General features: G+C 26.1%; 5 protein-coding genes across 5 annotated transcripts; 3 read left to right on the top strand and 2 right to left on the bottom strand.

Moving 5' to 3' along the window:
- Positions 1 to 1582: 1582 nt before the first annotated feature.
- Positions 1583 to 3030, top strand: MKS88_002654 (DNA-directed RNA polymerase III subunit RPC8; the record flags this gene model as incomplete). Its single annotated transcript, XM_067215681.1, has 6 exons — positions 1583 to 1675; positions 1990 to 2173; positions 2383 to 2446; positions 2561 to 2664; positions 2823 to 2872; positions 2983 to 3030. The coding sequence occupies 6 exons, from the start codon at positions 1583 to 1585 to the stop codon at positions 3028 to 3030; spliced, it is 543 nt and encodes a 180-aa protein (XP_067073236.1).
- A 1489-nt stretch (positions 3031 to 4519) lies between these two features.
- MKS88_002653 (radial spoke head protein) lies at positions 4520 to 6388 on the bottom strand (the record flags this gene model as incomplete). The annotated part of the gene is made up of 1 exon (XM_067215680.1): positions 4520 to 6388. One exon carries the CDS (start codon positions 6386 to 6388, stop codon positions 4520 to 4522), a length of 1869 nt encoding a protein of 622 aa, XP_067073235.1.
- A 1844-nt stretch (positions 6389 to 8232) lies between these two features.
- Positions 8233 to 10035, top strand: MKS88_002652 (WD repeat-containing protein; the record flags this gene model as incomplete). The annotated part of the gene is made up of 1 exon (XM_067215679.1): positions 8233 to 10035. One exon carries the CDS (start codon positions 8233 to 8235, stop codon positions 10033 to 10035), a length of 1803 nt encoding a protein of 600 aa, XP_067073234.1.
- Positions 10036 to 10943: 908 nt separating this feature from the next.
- On the bottom strand, positions 10944 to 12555 carry MKS88_002651 (thioredoxin-like mero protein; the record flags this gene model as incomplete). The annotated part of the gene is made up of 2 exons (XM_067215678.1): positions 10944 to 11229; positions 11579 to 12555. 2 exons carry the CDS (start codon positions 12553 to 12555, stop codon positions 10944 to 10946), a joined length of 1263 nt encoding a protein of 420 aa, XP_067073233.1.
- Positions 12556 to 14869: 2314 nt separating this feature from the next.
- MKS88_002650 (uncharacterized protein) lies at positions 14870 to 18697 on the top strand (the record flags this gene model as incomplete). Its single annotated transcript, XM_067215677.1, has 2 exons — positions 14870 to 14961; positions 15385 to 18697. The coding sequence occupies 2 exons, from the start codon at positions 14870 to 14872 to the stop codon at positions 18695 to 18697; spliced, it is 3405 nt and encodes a 1134-aa protein (XP_067073232.1).
- Positions 18698 to 21147: the final 2450 nt, after the last annotated feature.

Raw genomic sequence — 21147 nt, 5'->3', positions numbered from 1 at the left:
TTGTATCGTATAAGAAATTTAGAAATAAAAAAAGAAATTATTTCTGGGGTTTTGTTTAAAATTATTACAATCACTGATCTTTAACTATTCTACGAATGGGTGCACATTAATGTATACGTTAGGATGTGAAAAATTAAGTTAGCATGTATGATGTAGTATAAACACATTCGGTGTTGTACTAATACTTAAGGGGTTGTATATATACATGCAAAATGGGCACACATGGGGGTATTATCTGAACGGGCTTTAATGAGTAAAAATGTATACATATATAGATACATAAAGAAATACTATAGGAATACATATAGAAATACATATACAGATACATATGCAGATACATATGCAGATACATATGCAGATACATATGCAGATACATATGCAGATACATATGCAGATACATATGCAGATACATATGCAGATACATATGCAGATACATATGCAGATGCATATACACCCACATATACACATACATATACACATACATATATATATGTATGTATACATGCGCTACAACAATGCCACAAAATGGGATATGAATCGCAATCAGAAAAATGCCATGTATTTGCCTGTTCAAATTATCTCATAGAAATTAATACATCTGCAGTATGCATTTACATTTGCACAAGTATATATATGTAAACAGTTAAGTACATACATACATACATAAATATATATTCATATATCGTATGTTACCGTATCATCTTTTTTGAAAGAGAGCAAAAGTTTAGAGTGGCCAATAATTTATACCTTGTAAGTAAAGGAATATATATTAGTAACTTACAAGAGCAAAAAAATTGGAGGAGGGGGGGAAGTAACTAAAACCGCACAATGTATAAGAATTATATGTATTTTTTAAAAAATAAAAATCTTAATAATGAATAAATATATAGATGAATTATTTATGAAAAAATAAATATGAATTTCAAAATAAATCTTCTACTTTAATAACTATGAACAAAACAAACCAATAAGGGTAACAACATTAAGTAGCCAAAAACAAATATATTAAAAAAAAAAAAAAAAAAAAATTATACACATAAATATATATAAATATTTTTTAAAATAATTCATGTAAAAATAAAATCATTTAAACAATAATATATAGAGGGGAAATATAATAAAATTTACAAAGAGGGAATAAGAAAAATGTATGTAAAATAATATAATACATAAAATGTTAAGATTCCTTAAAATTTTTATAGAATTTTTTTTTTTTTTTTTTATTCTTCTCTTACTTTTTTAGTTGTGTATATGTATACATGTATTTTATAACCTACTCTAATTTTTTTATGTATTTTCCGAACAAAATTTAAGAGAGGAATACATGAATATAAGTAAATAGGAATGTATTCATGTATGTATGTATGTAAATACGTACGCATGTACAATTAACTTATTATGAGGCTAATTCACGTTTCATTATACATTTATTCATAATGTACACTTTAGTATATTAATTTTTATTTATGCTTTTTGTTTATTTTCGGCGAAATACAACACCTATTTATAATGGCACAAGTTGCTTAACCTTTATTTTTAATTTATTTTAATAATTTACATTAGAATGTTTTCTCTTTTTCTTATGGAAGATGTTATAAATGTTGAAGCTCATTTTAAAGATGAGGATATAAAAAATGTGATAGAATACTTACTGAGAGCTAAATATATTGATAAGGTAAAATTTTGCACAAAATATGGAAATATGGCCATTATATACGAATATATATAAATGCATATACATTTACATATATATATATATCCGTGTGAACTTAAGCAAAGAATGTGAGATGAACATTTATATTGTAGAGTGTCTGTGAGTGTGTTATAAAAGAATTTGCTTAAAATGAGGGTTCATTTATATAATTTTACACATATTTGTTGACATTTCTTTCTTTTTTTTTTTTTTTTGTTCATTTAAACTGTGTTGCAAAGCGTGATAGTAATTGCCTATTGCAAGAAATGTATTATGTGCTTACGTCTTTATAACAGGTGTTGAAAAATGTTGGTTTCTGTGTGGGTCTGTATGATATATTAGATGTAAAAAATAAGGAAATACTACGAGGAACAGGAGAAATTAGATTTATAGTAATTTTCCGCTTAGTTTTTTTTTCCCCTTTTGAGAATGAAATTATTGAAGGATTTGTCAAAAGCTCAGACTCCAACGGAATAATAAGTTATTCATATGTCTTCATCTTTTTACGTACATATGTGTGTATATGGGTGTATATGTATATATATATATATATATATGCTTTATGTGTGTGTTTATACCTGTACAAGTGTATATTCACATACATGCCACTCCAACTTGTTTCCTTGTCCTATTCCTTAAATTGTATAATTATGAATTACTAGCTTTTTTTCCTACTTGTACGTTCACAGTAAGTTTGGGGTTTTTTGAAAACATAAGGGTTAACTGTGCAAATTTAAGAGAACCGAAAGAGTTGTAAGTTGAACATTTTTTTTTTTTTTTTAGTCTAATAAGAATGAGTATTTTACAAACAACTGAATAATTACAACGTACATAAATTAATAATGATGATGCCTATTTTTTTTGAAGTGACAATGAAAAGAAAGAGTGGTACTGGACATATGAAGGTATAAAATTTTTTTATACCAAAAATGAGTTGATACGGGTGAGAATTTTGGACACCTATTTTAGCGGTAAACAAATAAAACAAAAGAAAACTCTGATTAAAATGTGCGGCGTTTGTGAAATTAACTCATCCGCGTAATGCGCACGTGTACATATATATATACATGTACGTATGTACGTATGTATGTATAAGCACTTATGACTTTTTTTTTTTTTTTTTTTAAAGACCCAAATGACATGAATAAAGATGAATCAACCCCCTCCATGTCTATAACAGTAACATGAAAAACAAAGAAATGAATAATTGCGTTTTTTTGCAGTCTTCAAAATTTTCGCAATTTTTTACAATGTTAACAATTTTATTTTTTAATATTTTTTTGAAAAAGGGTACTGTTCAACAGGATGGATTAGGCTTAGTTAAATGGTGGAATTAGCTTTTTTGTTGTATCCTCGTACAAATATATGATTTTTTTTTTTTTTTTTTTTTTTGAAATATTTTTGTAAACGTTTCTGTTTTTATATTTTAAATTTTCTTGTAACCCTATTTATTTTTAACTTTTGGAAAACTCTGTTGTGAATAGATAAAAATAAAATAAAACAAATAAATAAAAAGTAAAAAATAAAAAAAAAAAAAGTTGCAAACCCCTTTGAAGTTATTTTTTCATAAATTTTTTTAAAACTGCTACGTTTTATTTTAAATGTTGACCACAAAATAGCTATATATTTTATACTGTTAACGAATTGTAGAATCTTAAGGTTCAGTATTCCTGCTAATTATGATGATAATAATAATATTGTGTTTACTTTGATGATGTATTTAAATTTTTTTTTTTTTCTTTTTCTAAATGTCTTTGAATAATAACTCTCTATTTTTAGTAAAAAAAAAAAAAAGAATTTTACTTGTTTGATATATTTTGAAAATTATACTTGCTTTAATGTTATATTTGTAGCTAGTTATTCTGCTAACACAGTTTTTCCTCAGTATCTGTGCCTTTTTGTCTGAGCAAGGGCAAGACATTAAAACAACGTTGCATTGCACAGGGTTTTTAGTGAATGTGCGCACGTAAAAAATATATACACACATGAATGGATATATGTATATGTATATATATATATATATATATATATATATATATATATATTTATGCGTAATATTTAAATGTATTATTTATTTGGGCCATCTTTAACTCCATGTGTTCTTCACCCCATCATTGTTAATATTCCATAACAGCGTTAAGCATTTTGTGAAGCAACATGTATATTATTTTAAAGATCAGAAGAACGCATTCATCATCTTCAACATTTTAAAAATATATATTAAATTTGTTTTTAATGCAAATATGAGCTAAAATGGATTTGCAAAAAGCATGGACAATATTTACATTTTTATTAACACTTTTTTCACGAAAATTTCAATTAAAGTAAAGTTTTATTATTAAGAGTAATGAAATATTTACTGTTATCTGTTTTAGCCTTTATATAGGTCCTTAATATAATCATCAAATATAATTTTTAAGAATATTTATTCGGTGTTATTATTTGAGCTCATATATTATGTTAAACTGATAAACGACAGAACAGCCTTTGAATGAGTGGCATCTTTTTACTTTGCTCTATTAAAAAAGAGTATGTTTTAACAATACATCTTACCACCTAATATATGAGACAGAGTTAGGAAGATATGTAAAGAATATCATAGTTCTGATTTGAAAGTTATAAGACGCATACATAAACTTAATGGGAATCATTGAGCGAAAATAAAATGCACTTTTATAAATGGGGAAGAAATTAATAAAAAAAAAAGAAAAAAGAAATATTTTAATAAATTTTTTTAAATTGGTACACTTCTTTTTTTTTTTTTTTTTTTTTTTTGTGTGCATTTCACTTTATCCGTTGTGTTTTCTTGCACCCTCTTTTCAACCCCTAACTTGTTTGGTCTTCTTCCGAGAGTTCACTTTTATCTGAATAAACTTTGCCTGGTTGGTAAGTATGAATAAATGCGTGCTTTGATTTTATTCCATTACCTATGTAGAAATTAAAATATTGCTTATTAAAATACACTGTAAAGGCTCCATAAAAAAAGAAATTATAAATGATAATTATGTCATAATGTGAGTTATGAACACCATAATAATGACCATGGTTAAGGTGTTTTATTTTCCATGTATGACTGTGTTGATTTTCTTTTTGAGGGTTAATATTTCTTAAAACTTTTAAAGGAGGATTTTGTTTAATAATATTTTGAATTTTTTTATTCCTTTTGGATTTCATCTTCTTAGGGTAATCTATATGTCCATTAGGTAAAAAATGATGTTTAGAATATACCCAATTTTCAATATTTTGTAAAAAATTAGTGTCGTATTGGAATTTCTTATTTTCAACTATCTCGTCATTATATGGTGTCTCATAATCTTCTTTTTCTTCTTGTTCTTCTTCTTCGTTTTGGTCTCTATGTTCTTCTTGACTTTCCTCCTCCTCATCATATCGTTGTTTATCATCTTCGTCCTCCTCGTCCTCTTCATCTTCATCTTCGTCATCCTCTTCGTTCTCCTCTTCATCTTGTTCCCCTTCATCATTACCTCGATTGTTTCTTCTCTTTTTCCTTTTTTTTTTTCTATTTATTTTGTTTTTACTTTTTGAAATATAATAATTTTTAGGTGATATATGTGTATTGGACGAGATGATAGAAATAATGGCTCTTAGGTAATGTTTTTCTTTTATAGCAATATTAGGAAAGGATGTTATTATATGATTCATATTGCCAGTAAGAATTTTGTTCGTTTGACTAGCTATTTTAATATATTCTGGTGTCGTAAATTTTAATAAAATCCATTTATCTGTTCCATTAATTGAAACCCAATATACATGTTTATTTACATTTTTATTAAAATGGTTGTAGTCCTCCTTTGTATACGCGTACTTGCCACTACTAGAAGGTTTTCTTTTCTCTCTTCCTGGTCTCTTTGTTTTTCCCCTTCTTCCTTTGTCCCCTCTTTTGTCGTATAGTTCATCGTCATTGTCGCTGTGATTATTACCTCTGCTGTTACTGTCTCTGTTGCTACTGTTTCTACTTTCATTACTTCTGCTGTCATTGTCTCTACTTCCTCTGCCTCTGCTGCTATTATCATTTTTGAGGATTGATGAAGAAGATCCACCATTTGACGATACCTCACGAGTAGAGTCGTCAGAATATATGGAGTTTTTTTTCTTACGCGAAAAAATATTAGTATCCTTTTTGAGTTGACCCTCTAGTATATAGTAATCATTTTTTATTCCCTTAAGTATTCCCCAAAAGTTTAATGATATTAATTCTTCCTTGTATTGTTTTAGTATCTGTTTTATGGAGTTATTAATGTAACATATTAAATCTTTTTTAATATTGTAACCAGCCCAATTTATTAATTTGACCTGTTCATACAAATTTCTTATAAAGGGTAAACGAATGGGCTTATTTTCTGAACTCTTTTGAAATAGGAACTTAATTTTTTCTAGCCATTCTTTTTTTTTCTTTATATAATCACTTAAAATATAATTATCTAAATTGTTATCCTTCAAATCTATTTGTCCTACTTTATTACTATTAACATCATTACTACTAGTACAACCATTTTTTTTACTTTCCTTTATATGACTTGATATTATCTCAAAATTTTCATAACATTTATCTGGTTTCTCCACTACAATAAAATTTATTATATCACATATATGATCGTACACGGACTCCCCATTTTCGTTTCTCTTCTTTAAATAATCTTTTGCATTATTTAAGGATAAAAGTAAATTGCTCTTCATTTATTTGTTTTTAGGTTGGGGTGTCAAGAGTTGCGTTTGTAAAGAGGCACTCTAGAAAGAACACTTAGGACAAAAAAAATAGCAAAATAGAAAAAAAAAAATAAATAAGTAAAATAATGACGTGAATAATAATGATATGAATAGTAATAATATGAACAAAATAATAAAGATAAAAATACAGGAAAAACAGGAAAAACAGAAAAATCAGGAAAAACAGGAAAAACAGGAAAAACAGGAAAAATAAAATATCGATTTTGGAACATCTTAGCGTTCACGCCGGTAGCCTTCTAAATACTGGATGACAGTGCTACACACAATAATGGAAAATTTTATTTTCTTGTATTAGCGTAAATAAAACATACAAGTGGGGAACCAAAGAAAAGTTTTAAAGATAATGGAAAATTATCAGATTATATACGTATGTATTATATATATATATATGTATATGTATTTATATGTTTATATATTTATATGTATATGTATCTATATGTATATATATGTATATGTATCTATATGTATATATATGTATATGTATCTATATGTATATGTAAATTTTGTTGATCCCCCTTTTAATAAAATAGAAATTAAAGTAGGTATGAACAATTTTAAGAAGGTACCTAGTTTAACGTATCGTTGCAGTTAACTATCAAAGGATAACAAATATTTTCTGTATTATGGGGCACAAGAGAAGTGCGAAAGGTTATAGGAGCAAAAAAAAAAAAAAAAAGATGAAAGAAAGAAAAATGGAAATTATAACCCTTTAGACAGCTAGTAAATTCTAAAATTTTCCTCCTCTCTCCTTCTCCCTACTTATTACTCGTTCCTTTTTTGTTATTATAAACATACAAAAGGAAAAGTTAGAAAAATGGCGAATTTTATCGCGTAATAATTTTGATTTACTATTTGGTTTACAATTTAGTTTTTCCACTTAGTAATAGTAGGAATAAAGCGCATATTTATTTCAGAACTCGAAAAAAAAGAAAAGAAATGCTAAAAGAGGGAGATAGGATAAAAAGATAACTTTTGAAGTGAAAAGGAACTACAAATAAGCGCGTGTTCATATGAATGGAAGTGTATATTTGTACTAATATGCATATATGTATATATATATATATATATATATATATATACTTTTGCGAATGTGCAGGCTCAGAATAAAAATATAGGAAGTAATGTCACCTAAGTATCCACTAAGCGAGTTAATTATTTTTTTTTTTTCTTTTCCTATATACACATATAAATACATGTGTGTGTATGGGTACGTGCGCGGGTATGTCTAAAACTATGAGACATTATTTTCCACATTTAATGGAAGAATAATTAATCATAAGCATATACTAACTAAATGTGTGTATGTGTGTGTGTATGCTATTATTTGTAATTTTATCTAAGTTTTCACGACCTTATGATGTCATAAAAGGAGATTATTACTAAGAATTTTTCCGGATATTTTTGCACATTTTTAAGAGGAGAAAAAAGGGAGAGTAAATAACACGATTATTTATATTTTTGAGAATTAAATATTAGAAGAACAAAGTGACAGTAAGGAGTGCGAAGCAAAGGAAGGGTTTACTCAGTGCTAAATATTTCTATCTGTACGTGTATATATAAATGTATGTGAGCTTATGTGTAGGTATAGATACGTTATTGTGTAAGTGCCCACATATATAGCATTTGTGAGAGCCTGGTGGAATATGCGTCATTACGATTTAAAGCATTTCGGCATAATTCGCACTATTTCGGCATAATTCGCACTATTTCGACAAAGTTCACATAATTTCGACAAAGTTCTCATCATTTGAAAATCTCTCAAACAATCTAAGGCATTTGCGAAGACAGGAAGAATGGATTTAAGGAGTTACCTGTCTAGCGAGGACTATATATTTGAAATAAAAAACAATGAGCAGCTTTTTGAGAGCAAAAAATTAGCTTGTAATATAAAGCCCATATGGAGTTTTAAGGGGCATAACAATTCTATCGAGGGTATTCATTTAATTGATGATGATACCTATGCGACTGTGTCACATGATTGCTTTGTATCTGTATGGGATATAAGTAATAACAAGAATATAAGAAATATAGAGTTAGGACAGCCAATACTATGTTCTAGCTACTATAGTAAGAGAAAGTATTTAAGTGTAGGTATGACTAATAAAGACAATAATATACATATAATTGATATGGAAAATAAAAAAAATATAGATAATTTGTGTACTAAATGTAATTCTATATTTTGTATGAATTATTTTGATGATGATAAAATAACGTATGGAAGTAAAGATGGTTCTATATGTTTAACTGATTTAAATAAAAAAAAAAATATTTATAGATATGAAGAAATTGGGGATTGTTTAAATTTCTGTACATTTAATACAAATTATAAAATTCATCTTTTTAGTACATATAAAGGCAATATTTTATTTTTTGATTTTAGATATGCCTTGCCTGTTCAGAAAAATAATCAATTGCATTCATTATATTCTATTAATACTATATACTCTGATAATAATTATTTATATTCAGGTGCTTCAGATTGTTTAATAAAAAAATTTGATTTAAGACTTTTGGATGAAAATAAACCTGTAGAAATATATATAGGACATACTTCACCAATTCGTTTTTTAACTTTTTCAAATAAGTATAAAAATTATTTTTGTTCGTCATCAGATAATGGTAGTATAAAACTATGGAAAGAAGATAATTATAGAAATATTGGTGAAGTTAAAAAATTTAATACTTCCTTAGTTTATGATTCTATTCCTTCTGTTTTTCCCCCCCTACTTGGAGACTTAACAACAAAAACTGTAGGTAATGGACATAGAAAAATTAGCAAGAATTTCTTAGAACTCAATAAAAAAACAGTGTCTAGTAATCGATCGAATTCTATAGTTTCTGAGTGCAATTATAAAGAATCGCCTGACCTGTTTAGAAATAAAAATAATAGTAAAAAATATGGCATATTTGGAAAAATTTCTATACTGGATAAAAATAAAAAGAGAACACTAACTCCGAATATTCCAAATATACAAGAAAAAAAGGTGCCTGTTGTGTCAAGGAATGAATTATTTAATATTATAAGAAGCAAAGGTGAGGACAAGAATAGTGAGGAAGGTTTAAACCATTCTACAAAAAGTATTAGTACAAAAAATGGTGGTAAAAAATATATGGGTACAAAAAATATTGGTACAAAAAACATTGGTACAAAAAACATTGGTACAAAAAATATTGGTACAAAAAATATTGATACAAAAAATATTGATACAAAAAATATAAGTTCTACTAACAAATTAGGTCTTCCAGCATCGTCCTATTATTTTACCACTCCTAAAATTAACAGTATCCAAAATAATCTTAAAACTAAGGGAAGGACGAATTTGAATATATCAAATGATAGGGATAAACGGGATAGTACTACTAATTTACCCATGAGAGTAAGTAATCTTACAATCCCAGAATTGTTTGGTGAAGAAGAGAATAGTTTAATACATAATAGTGCAAAAAAAATAAAAATAAAATATTCTACTTTATCTATGTTAAATCATAGAAGCAGAGTTTCTTCAATGGTGTGGTTAGACGATTTAGTTTTATCAACCTCGTGGGATCAAAATATTAAATGTTGGAATATAGGGAGATATGTCATGGAATAGTCAGCAATATGAAATGAAAGGAAATAATAATGTGGTAAACGTAAGGAGGAACATAAAATGGCAGCAAAAAGGGGAGAAAAAAAAAAGAAGAAAAAAAGAAAGTAGTATTAAGATACTAGTGTTTTTTCAGTAATTTTGTCAGTCTTTTAGTAGTGCCTTCCAATACGTTATATTGGGTTTCTCCTTTTTTGGGGTTTTTAATACACTCCCCGCGCACATACATACATATATAGATATATATATATATACAATTATATGTATGTATACATCTCTTATGCTATTCCAGTTGTTACTGTTCTTGTTTTTGTTTATTTTTATTTTTTTATTTTTTTCGTTTTTATGGCGTGCCCACTTGGATCTTTATGAAGAGAATAGAGAAAATAAATGCTCTTTTTTGCAGGAAAGTTATATATTTGACTCTTCTTAAACTTCTTTCCAATATAATTACAGATAAAATGACGGATACTTTTTTTCTGCTTAATTTGCACCTTTTATTTTTCATTTTTTGTTATATATTTTGTGTTTTACAATGTATATTTTATATTTTTTTTTTTTTTTTTTTTTTGCTTATTCCAATGAAGTTGACACATTTTTTCGTTTTTCACATGAAATATAAAACTTAAATATGTAATCATACTTTTATTTTTTTTTTAACAACATAAAAATTATGGTATACATTTAGAAGGTAAACATAAGAAAAGCAATTCATTCAAAAGAAGGTAAGGGTAAATAAATAGTGGAAAAACATGGGCATTCTTACTATGTATATTAATGCACATACACGTATATATGTACGTAGAGACGAGTGTTCGTATAGGTATACATACATATATGCACATATAGGCATACAAGTGCATGAACAAGCAATTGGAACATGCGGACAAATACAAGTGCATGTTCCTTACAATTTACAATTCGTCTTTTCCAGTAGATTTAGGTTCACTGTCGTCCTCCACAAATTCAGGCAAAGTCTGTCCACTGAGCATCGTAAACTTTGCATCCCCTCCAGATATTTTTTCCAACAATTTTTCAATATTTTCCCTAGTCGCTATTAAATCTTCATTTAATTTCGAGTAGCGAATTCTTTTATATGGATTAAAAATAACAACGGAGGGGTACTTTTTAAATTCAAATAGAGAGCGGAAATTTGTTTCCATGGTTATGTCCATCCACATATATCGAAAATTTATGCCTCTATAGGGGGGGGAAAACAAGAAAATGCAGGAAAATATGGAAAAATATGTAAAGGTCAACATGAAGAATGAGAAATGAAACCAACATAGGAAAAGTGAAAGCACTTGACACGTTCGCTGCGAGTCATTACTAATACATATGTATATATATATATATATATATATATATATACACATGCATACGAACGTATTATGAGTTTCACAATGCATATTCTTAAAAGTAAATTATGCACAATAAAACATGCATGAACATTTAAATCATATTTGCATGTACTTATACACAAGCACATTTGTACGCTATTTTGAAAACATATTTACACGTATTCATGTAAATCTCTTCTTTTGATCACCTTCCGTCAATGTGTGGCTTAAACTTTTCCTTCAATGAGAGAAGCATGTCAATCTCTGTTTTGTCTAATTTATCTCCTTCTTTCAGATAAATTAAGCATAGACCTTTATCTGCTTTTTTAAAACAAATATCCCCATGAGACATTTTAGTAACTTTTGGTACTAGGGCAAATTTCCAAGGCTTGCTAACAGTTTTATCAGGTGATATATCAAAACCCCCACCTAGAACAAACGTTTCTGAGTGTACATTCAACCAGTCGAACATATTAATGTAACTGAGTTTTCCTTTATAAGTGTCCACTACTTTATTTTTTTTTAAAATTAATATACTTGGAAATGTTTTAACATTATATTTTTTTACTAATTCATCTAATTCGTTGTTAATATAACAAAACATTAATTTTTTATTAAAACTATTACTCAGGGCATTCAAAATATAGTTGGGTTTTTTCTTATTACTAAAAATTAAAACTTTTGGCATATTTTCATGTTTCGAAATAAAAACATTAAAGTCTTTAGTATCTTTTATTATATCAATTTTTGAGGGAATAAGGTACGTATATTTTTTTATATTACTTTCAGTTATGTCTTCATTAAATAGAAATTTTGGCATAGGATTAATTGGATATATTAAAAAATGATGAGTGTTACTATTTTTGTAATCAGGAACATAAAGTGATAACTCGCTCTCACATAAAGAACCATTAGCATCACAATCAGCTATACATAGAGTTAAAATTCCTTTAAATTTCGATGCAACATCATTGTAATTTTTAATTACTTTTGTTATGTTCTTATTCGATTTTTTAAAAAACAAAACGGCAAACACCTTTTCATTTCGAAACTTGTTTACTACTGTGTTGAAGTTTTGATTATTCACGATTTGAAGATCATGCTTTATTGATTCTAGTAACGAAGCCGCCTTATACGCTTTACAGAAAAACAGTACCGGTAGTAATAAAAGAAAATAAATTCTCATTTTCCTCTATCTGTATATTCTTCTCTTAGCACTTTTATATCTCCTTGATAGTTTTATATGTCTGCTGACTGCTTACTGTATCTCTTTATCCTTTGTTCCTACTCTTGATGCTAGTTGTAGCTAATTTTACGCAAAATTTAAGCAATTTTTACTCAAATGTTAAGCCGATTATACGAAAATTATAGGTAAATTCTGATCTAACCTTTTTAAATTTGTACGAGGCTAAATGGACTTTCATGAAAAATACCTTTCATGCAGTAGTTTCTTAGTACTGGGTTGGGTGAATGTAAAATACATTAAAAAAAAAAAAAAAAAGGAGAAAAAAAAAAAACTTGTGCTGAATTATGCTTTGTGTAAATAACAGGGTAAATAAACGTACGTACGCACGTATATATGTACATATGTGTATGTATTTATGTATGTATATATGTACATATGTGTATGTATTTATGCATGTATATATGTATGAATACGTATATATGTATGAATAAGTATATATGTATGAATACGTATATATGTATGAATACGTATATATGTATGAATACGTATATATGTATGAATACGTATATATGTATATATGTTAGTGATTTCACGAAAGGTGCTCGCGTTTGTAAAAATACGCAATCATACATTCCTCTAATTTAAAAGAAAGATATATATATATATTTGTTAACCTTTGCAATAAAAAAAATCTTAGAAATATACCATATATCTATATATATTTATATATTCATATATAAATATATATACATATATATATATATATATACACGTATATTATTTTAATAATTTATATTATGATTTATATTTGTACAAAATTAAAAATAGCTAAAATGGAACTGAGTACCAAATTCGTAAGAGAAAATCTATAATGATTTTAATGAATTATATTTTTCAAACAATAATTCTAGGAATATATGTGTGCATATATTACATATTTTTACAGTATACTTGTAAACATACAGTATACCGTAGTATTGGTTTGCGTGTATTTTTAAATCAGTTCTTTCAAAAATTTTAAATCCATTTCATCTTCGCTTAAGAGATTTAAATCTTATAATACTACTACGTAATATTTATACCTTCTTTTTTTTTTTTCCTTATTTTTTGCTGTTTTTTTTTTTCTTTTTTTTTTCCCAATTACACTTATTCTGAAAACCCACGTTCCCATTTTTTTTTTTTTTTTTCTTATTTGATATTTTCTGGGTTAAAACTTACAATTTTGGCAAAACTACCAAATAGGCAGTTTTTAAAAAAAAAAAAAAAAAAAAAAAAATAGAATTATTGTTGAACATAGAAGCAAAAGGTAAAATACAGAAAAAGTGAAATTTTAGCCAATTATAAAGTGAATACATAAAAAAAAAAAAAAGAAAATAAGAAAGGGTATATTCCGTTGCAGTATTATACTAGTAGTAAGATATTATAATTAACTAATATATGATATTAGATGAATGTATTATTGAGGAACAAAAGATTTAATTGAAATGCCTCTTTTTTTTTTTTTTTTTTTTTGTCATGTATAATTAAAGGTTTCATGTGAATACACTTTTTCGTTAAGGAAAAAACTGCAAAGATAAGTAGTTTTCTCCGTACACACTTGATACAGGCATACAATTATATATATACATATATATGTGTGTATGTGTGTGACAAAATTATTTAATTTTTTTTAATATAATAATGCTGATTTGTAGTTGAAAAGCAGATGAAATAATGTCGATCAACTTTTCATATGGTGACAAATTATAAAAAAAAAAAAATACGAAGTATTCGGTGGGCATGCGTAGGCAATTAATAATACACAATTTATTCAAGTATTACAATAATTGCTTCTTTAAATGTGTAAGATTTTAAGAGCAGCTTAACAGAATTTCTTTGAGAAAATAATAGGTGTATTAAATATGTAAGAACTTGTATATTTGTATTTTTTTTTTTTTTTTTTTCTTTATTTGTACTCTGTTTCCGTCCTTTTCAAAACGATTAAAAACTTGTTAATTCTGAGAATGAAAAGGAAGATTTTTATCATAAAAATCTGTGTAACACATTATTTTTGTTAAGTTTTGGAGGACTAGGATTATTAAGAACACTTTCATAGTGCACCAGGTTTAACATCGCAACAGATTGTAGTGTAAAGGATTTTATTATTTACATAGTGAAATATAAATGTCTTTTTTTTTTAAAAAATTGTAGAAAAAAACATACACACATAAACATATACGCAACACATGTTCATACATAAATATACACATATATACACAATTCTTAACACTTTAAAAATTTCGTGTACTTTTGAGGATTGCCCTGAGGAAATAAAATGGAAGTCGATGGAAAAAATGAAGTTTTACCAAATGAAGATATAAAAAATGAAACTAAGGAAACAAATTTAAGAAATTTTGAACAAACCTTGTAAATTCCATGATAAGAAAATAAGATTTTATTTAATTATTTATTTTTATGTTTTTGCCAATAATGTGTAAAATGTAGACTTGTTAATTTGCACATTAATTTATGCGTTAATCTGTACCTTACCCTGAGTATCGTTATGCATATATATATATATATATATGTATATATACATATACATATATGCATTCGCATGTGCATGTTTTAGGGGGTTCCCAGCAGCACTTCTGCTGCTGTTGATTTTTCTCTTAAACTGAAAAAATAAAATAAAAAAATATTCCCATCTATCATTTTATCAATTATATCAAATGCACGCTTAGACGTGTGTTCATATGTTTATATGTTTGTGTGTACACAAAAATAGGCAAGGTGGTGATATTTATTTGATATTTTTTTTTTCTTTTTTTCTTTTTTCTCGCAACTCAGTATAAGCGATTGGAAGAAAGCCTTAAAAAGAGTAGAGGAAGGAAGGAAATGTTGCGAACATTTAAGTCGAATATTTCTGGAAATTATTCGAATCGAAAAAGAATATGAGTACAGTTTAAGGAATTTATCTGTCCTGTTTAAGGAATTTAAGAATGAATCATCAGGGATTAAAAATGGTATTATAAGTTTAAAAAAGAATATTGAAAGAAGGTGTGAACAAATTAAAGATTTTATTAATTATATTGAATGTGAAATATTAAATAATACGTTAAACACTACTTTGCTGAATCATAAAAATGTATTTGATCAAATAAAAATAGATGGAATAGAAAATGATAAAGAGGTTGAGAAGACAAGAAATGAGAGTGTAAGGTATATTGAAAATTGTGTGGATGCGTATGAAACATTAATGGAGGCCATTAACATATTTCATAATAGCACTTATTATCACCCTTTAAAGAGAATAGAATTATCAAATACTTGTATACATAAATATTTAATAGCAAAAAAAAGAGAGTATGAATATAAGAACACTATTAATAATGTGAATGAAGTTGAATTAAAAAAAGAGAAAAGATTGAAAAGTATTTTACATTCTTTAGAATCTATGGATAGTAAAAGAATTTCTTGTATAAAAGATAACATTATGAAATATTTAATTTTCTTTACTTCCTATATTAGGAATGTACAATATGATTTGAATAGCTGTATTGACACATTCAAAGATGTGGATGCTAGTAGAGAAATTGAGGAGTATTGTGAATTGCACTACAAGGATATAAAAACAGAAAGTGAACATTTAATTTTTTATAACAATATTGTTTCTTGGCCTATGTTAATTGATTACCTAAATGAAGTAAGTTCTATGGAGAAAAATTATTCTTATAATAATACCTCAGAGGAAATTAGTACTTTAAATAGTAGTAACCATGTTACTAATACTAGAAGCAAATATACTGATTTAATTTCCTCCTTTTTTAATGCAAATTTGTACAAGAACTTTTTACAAAATGATGACAATAATAGTACAAAGAAGAAGAATGTGAAAAATTCGAATAATCTGTATACAAACATTTTTAATGAGATTGTTTTTTTTAACAAAAAGGAAGAAAACGATCAGGAGGTTTCAAGTTCAAGCGATTCGGAGGAAGAGACTCACGAAGGAAATCTCAAATTGAGGAGAGGGAGAAATGAAGTCACTGAACCGATGGTCGAGCGAAAGGAGGGGGAAGTACTCAGCGAAAAAGCGGAATTGATGAGTAAGACGGAGTTTTCCAATGGGGGAGATAAACAGTGTAAAAAATGTAAAGATAAGGAAGACAAAGAGGATAATGAGGGGAAAGAAAATAAGGGAAGCAGAGACGATAAGGAGGGAAAAGCAGATAAGGGAAGCAGAGACGATAAGGAGGGAAAAGCAGATAATGGAGGTAAAGAAGATACGGAGGGAAAAGAAGATAAGGGAGGCAATGAAGCAAAGGATGAAGAGGGAAGTGCAGTCATTAAGCAGGAATTACCCAATGAAATTAACACATGTGCAAATGAAGCAATGGATAACGGGGGCAAAGACAATTCACTTGAACATATGGAGGTTGAAGCTGATTATGATTCACGCTGCAGTAATATGAGTGTCCGATTAGACTGTGTTGAAGGTAGTAATTGTGAAGGAAGGAATAATGAAGGGGGTGAAAAAAAGATGGATGATAATGGAAAAATTAATAAAGAGATAACAAACTTAGAAAAAATTAAAAATGTTGTTGATGGGATGTACAAGAATAGTACGAATAAAAAAAGTGAAAATAGTAGCGACGAAGGAGAGTCCGATTTTAGCTGTTCCTATGTAAGAAATATGGTTATAAAGAAGGGTTGGGATGATGAGAACGATTCAGATAGTGTAAGTAGTGATGAGAATTGTCCTAAAAATTTAAAAAAGATGGAAATTTTTTTTAAATTTTATTTAAAAAATCTATTTCATAACAATTTTGATAAAATATCTAAATTAAATATAACTAGATATTTCAACGTTTACAACAACAGGTTTATATTTTGTGAATGTTTAATATATTTCATTAAAAAAAAAAGAGTACATTTTACACATATTAAAAGTATAGTAATTTTTGCAAAAATTATTTTGTCATTTTTAGACTTGTGCAATTTATATTTAGATTATTGGTCATCCATTTACATTTTAGTTGCTTCGGAAAACTTCTACTTTGAAATTGAGAAAAATCGTGATATAAACATAAATATATTATTAGAGCAGTATCCCTTTTTTGAGAAGGGTAGAAAAAAATTGGCCTTAAATAGAAGCATAAAAAAGACAAAATCAAAAAAGAATACTAAAAATTCTTACGGTGATATGTGTAAAAATGGTGATTTTTTTTTCTCAGATGACAGTGAACATTGTAAAACCCATTCCTCAAAAGGGAACAGTATGGAGATATTTTCCAAAACGAAGAGAGAATCGAATGTGATAAATATATATGAGTGTAGAAAGAAAGAAGTATCTAATGGGAGTATAAAACTTGCAGTAAATGGTGGTGATGTAGTGACGAGTTTAGATATGTCAAAAAGGAATAATGATACAAAAGAGGAAGGTACATATGAGGAAGATGATAAATATTGTTTAAATGGATTACCTGCATTAGTAAATACCTCAAAAGATGTTTATGCAGTTAATATAAACAATAGTGAATATCAGGTGGAGGAAGAAAAAATTAGGTCCAAGAAGGAAGAAAGCACAAGTTATGGAATAGGAGAGATAGATATGAATATTAATGGTAATGTAACCACAGAAAAGAACAACACAAATGCAATAAGCACAAGTGAAAGTATAATCAATGAGAACAATTTAAAAATGAAGAAGGTATTTTTACATAAATTTTTATATGCCCACGACTTATGGAATAACATAAAATTTTGGGAAGTCAGTCTATTAATTATAATATCAGAAATAATACAAGAAAATGTTTTACTAGAAAAATTAAGATATGAAAATAAAGAATCACTGATTAAAAAGTATTTTTTTTTTTTTAAATATTTTAATTTCTATAATAGTATGATTGATTTTGGTTTATCTGTTAACCAAATTGGCTTATTACTAAATAAAATATTTCATGCCTTTAATTTAAAGAATGATCCGATTTCTAGAAAATACTTCTTTCAAATTATTGACATAGCAACGAATAAAAACATTACCTTAAATTATATTAAAATGGACTCAAACAATATGAATAATGAATATAAGAAGTATTATCTGCAGTATTATAACAACTTTTTGAACGACGATACTAAAAGTGACGAGAGGAAACAATAAGTTTGTTCAATGTTCATTTTCCCAATAGGTGCATACAATATGATTAATTCCAACGTATTCGCAATTTTACATAACAAATAGATTCACTCATGTACGCTCCTTTGCACTTACTCACACTTGTACATATTTTAGGCATCATGTACGTAAAATTTTTTCCCTCTTAAAATATTTTCATTTTTTTACGACCACGGTGATGTTTTAATTTTTTATTATTTGCCATGTTGTTAATTTTTGAATGTTCTTATTTTAATGCGGTTTTAATTTTTTAATTTTTAAGTCATTTTGATAACACTTTATTTCTTTATTTTAAAAAAAAAAAAAAAACAATTAAGAAATTAAAGTATATTATATAATTTCAAAACAAAAGGAAAATTTTTGATTTCATCACGCGAGAGTGCTTTTACAATTCTGCTACAACAGTTTCGAGGAGATGATGTTACACACATATATAATATAAATACGTTTATATATTTTTTGTTTTATAATGCTTCTGGTTCACAAGCAGCATAATAAAAAAAAAAGATTTATGTTTTTTGCTTCCATTCAGCAGCTGTTGCGTTTATATGAATGCTCACTTGGTACTACTGAAGTATATAATTTGTGCTAAAATTTTTGGAAAAAATGAAAACATTAATTTTCGATTTTTTAAAATAAAAAAAAAAAAAAAAAAAAAAAAAAAAAAGTGATAATATTAATGCTATTTAATATAATTATTCACATTAATCAACTATTCGCCGTGTCAATATGTATATATATATACCTATATATATAAATACATATGTACGTTTGAAAAACCGGAAGCGACAATTTTCTACAATCATTTAAATCTAACAACTTTGCACTATTTTGTTCTTCACATATAAATTTAAGTAAACACTTTTTTTTTTTTCTTTTGAAATTTTAACTTATGCGCATTATACAAAATTATCTTACATTTTTTTTTAAATAAAAGTAACAATTAAAACCTTGTAGGTATTTGATAAAACGTAAAAATTGAGTATGGTATAATAAATGAAAAGGAAAAATCTTCTTTCTTTAACAAGCATAATAATACTAATACATTTTTGTATACGTACGTATATCACATACCGTTACTAGTATTCTTGTGCGTATTGGTTATATGAATGTTAAACATATTAAATTATTACATACAAATATGAATTTGATATATATATATATATATATAAACATGTACTTTATATATACATATAAACGCGTACTTTATATATACATATAAACATGTACTTTATGTATACATATAAACATGTACTTTATATATATATATAAACATGTACTTTATATATATATATAAACATGTACTTTATATATATATATAAACATGTACTTTATATATATATATAAACATGTACTTTATATATATATATAAACATGTACTTTATATATATATATAAACATGTACTTTATATATATATATAAATATGTATAATATATACATATAAATAACGTATAATATATACAGTATAATTCACATACCAACGTAAAAAAAAAAAAGCGTATAAGGTGAAGGACTTTCACATTTTGATGTATGTCAACATTTAACTATTTGAATTAAATTTTAACAACAAAATTTTTTTGTTTTGGTTTTTTTAAAGCATGCAATTTTATTTTATTTTTTTTTGTAAATATTTCCAAAACGGCGTACTTAAAATTAGGAAATATAAAAAGGAAAAGAAGAATGTATTATACATTTAAGTATGTTTTTCAAAATAAATTATAAGCTGCTTGTTTATTTTAAAATTAGTGCGTTTTTTTTTTTTTTTTTTTTTTTTATAAACTCTTTAAAAAAAAAAAAATACGCACGTACATAATAAAAAAATATGTAACAAAATAAAATTTCAGCTGAAAATTTTTTAATAGTAATAGCCTTAAAAAACATTGAAAAAAAAAACGATATATTTATTATATATGTATAATAATATATATATATATATGTATATGTATAACATATGTGCATATTAAATATTGTATTTTTTACAAGGTATTTTTTAATAATGCTTTTGTAAAAATTATTCATATATCTTTGTGTTATCATTCGAAATAAATATAACTTTATATATGTACATATAATATAAGTATTTGTATTTATAATATAAATTTGCATACATATTTGTTATATATATGTTACGAATATTAGAGGAAATTATATAATTAATTTTCTTTAATAATGTATATATGAATATATATATATATATATATATATATGCATATCACTGATTTTGTGAATTTATTGAAATACTTTTCCCATTTATAAATGAGAAAAAAAAAAAAAATAAATAAAATGATTATATTATGAAAGTAAAAAACATTGAAAATATATAAAAATAAAATGAGTGTTATTGTTAAGGGAAAAAAGAATTTTTTTTTTAATGTTTTAAGTAATATATATGGGGAAAATAAAATAAAATAGAAAAAAAAAAAAAAAAAAAAAT

The sequence above is a fragment of the Plasmodium brasilianum genome, chromosome 9 (genome assembly GCF_023973825.1).
Source record: "Plasmodium brasilianum strain Bolivian I chromosome 9, whole genome shotgun sequence".
Lineage (NCBI taxonomy): Eukaryota > Apicomplexa > Aconoidasida > Haemosporida > Plasmodiidae > Plasmodium > Plasmodium brasilianum.
This window is presented reverse-complemented; position numbering and strand designations above follow the sequence as displayed.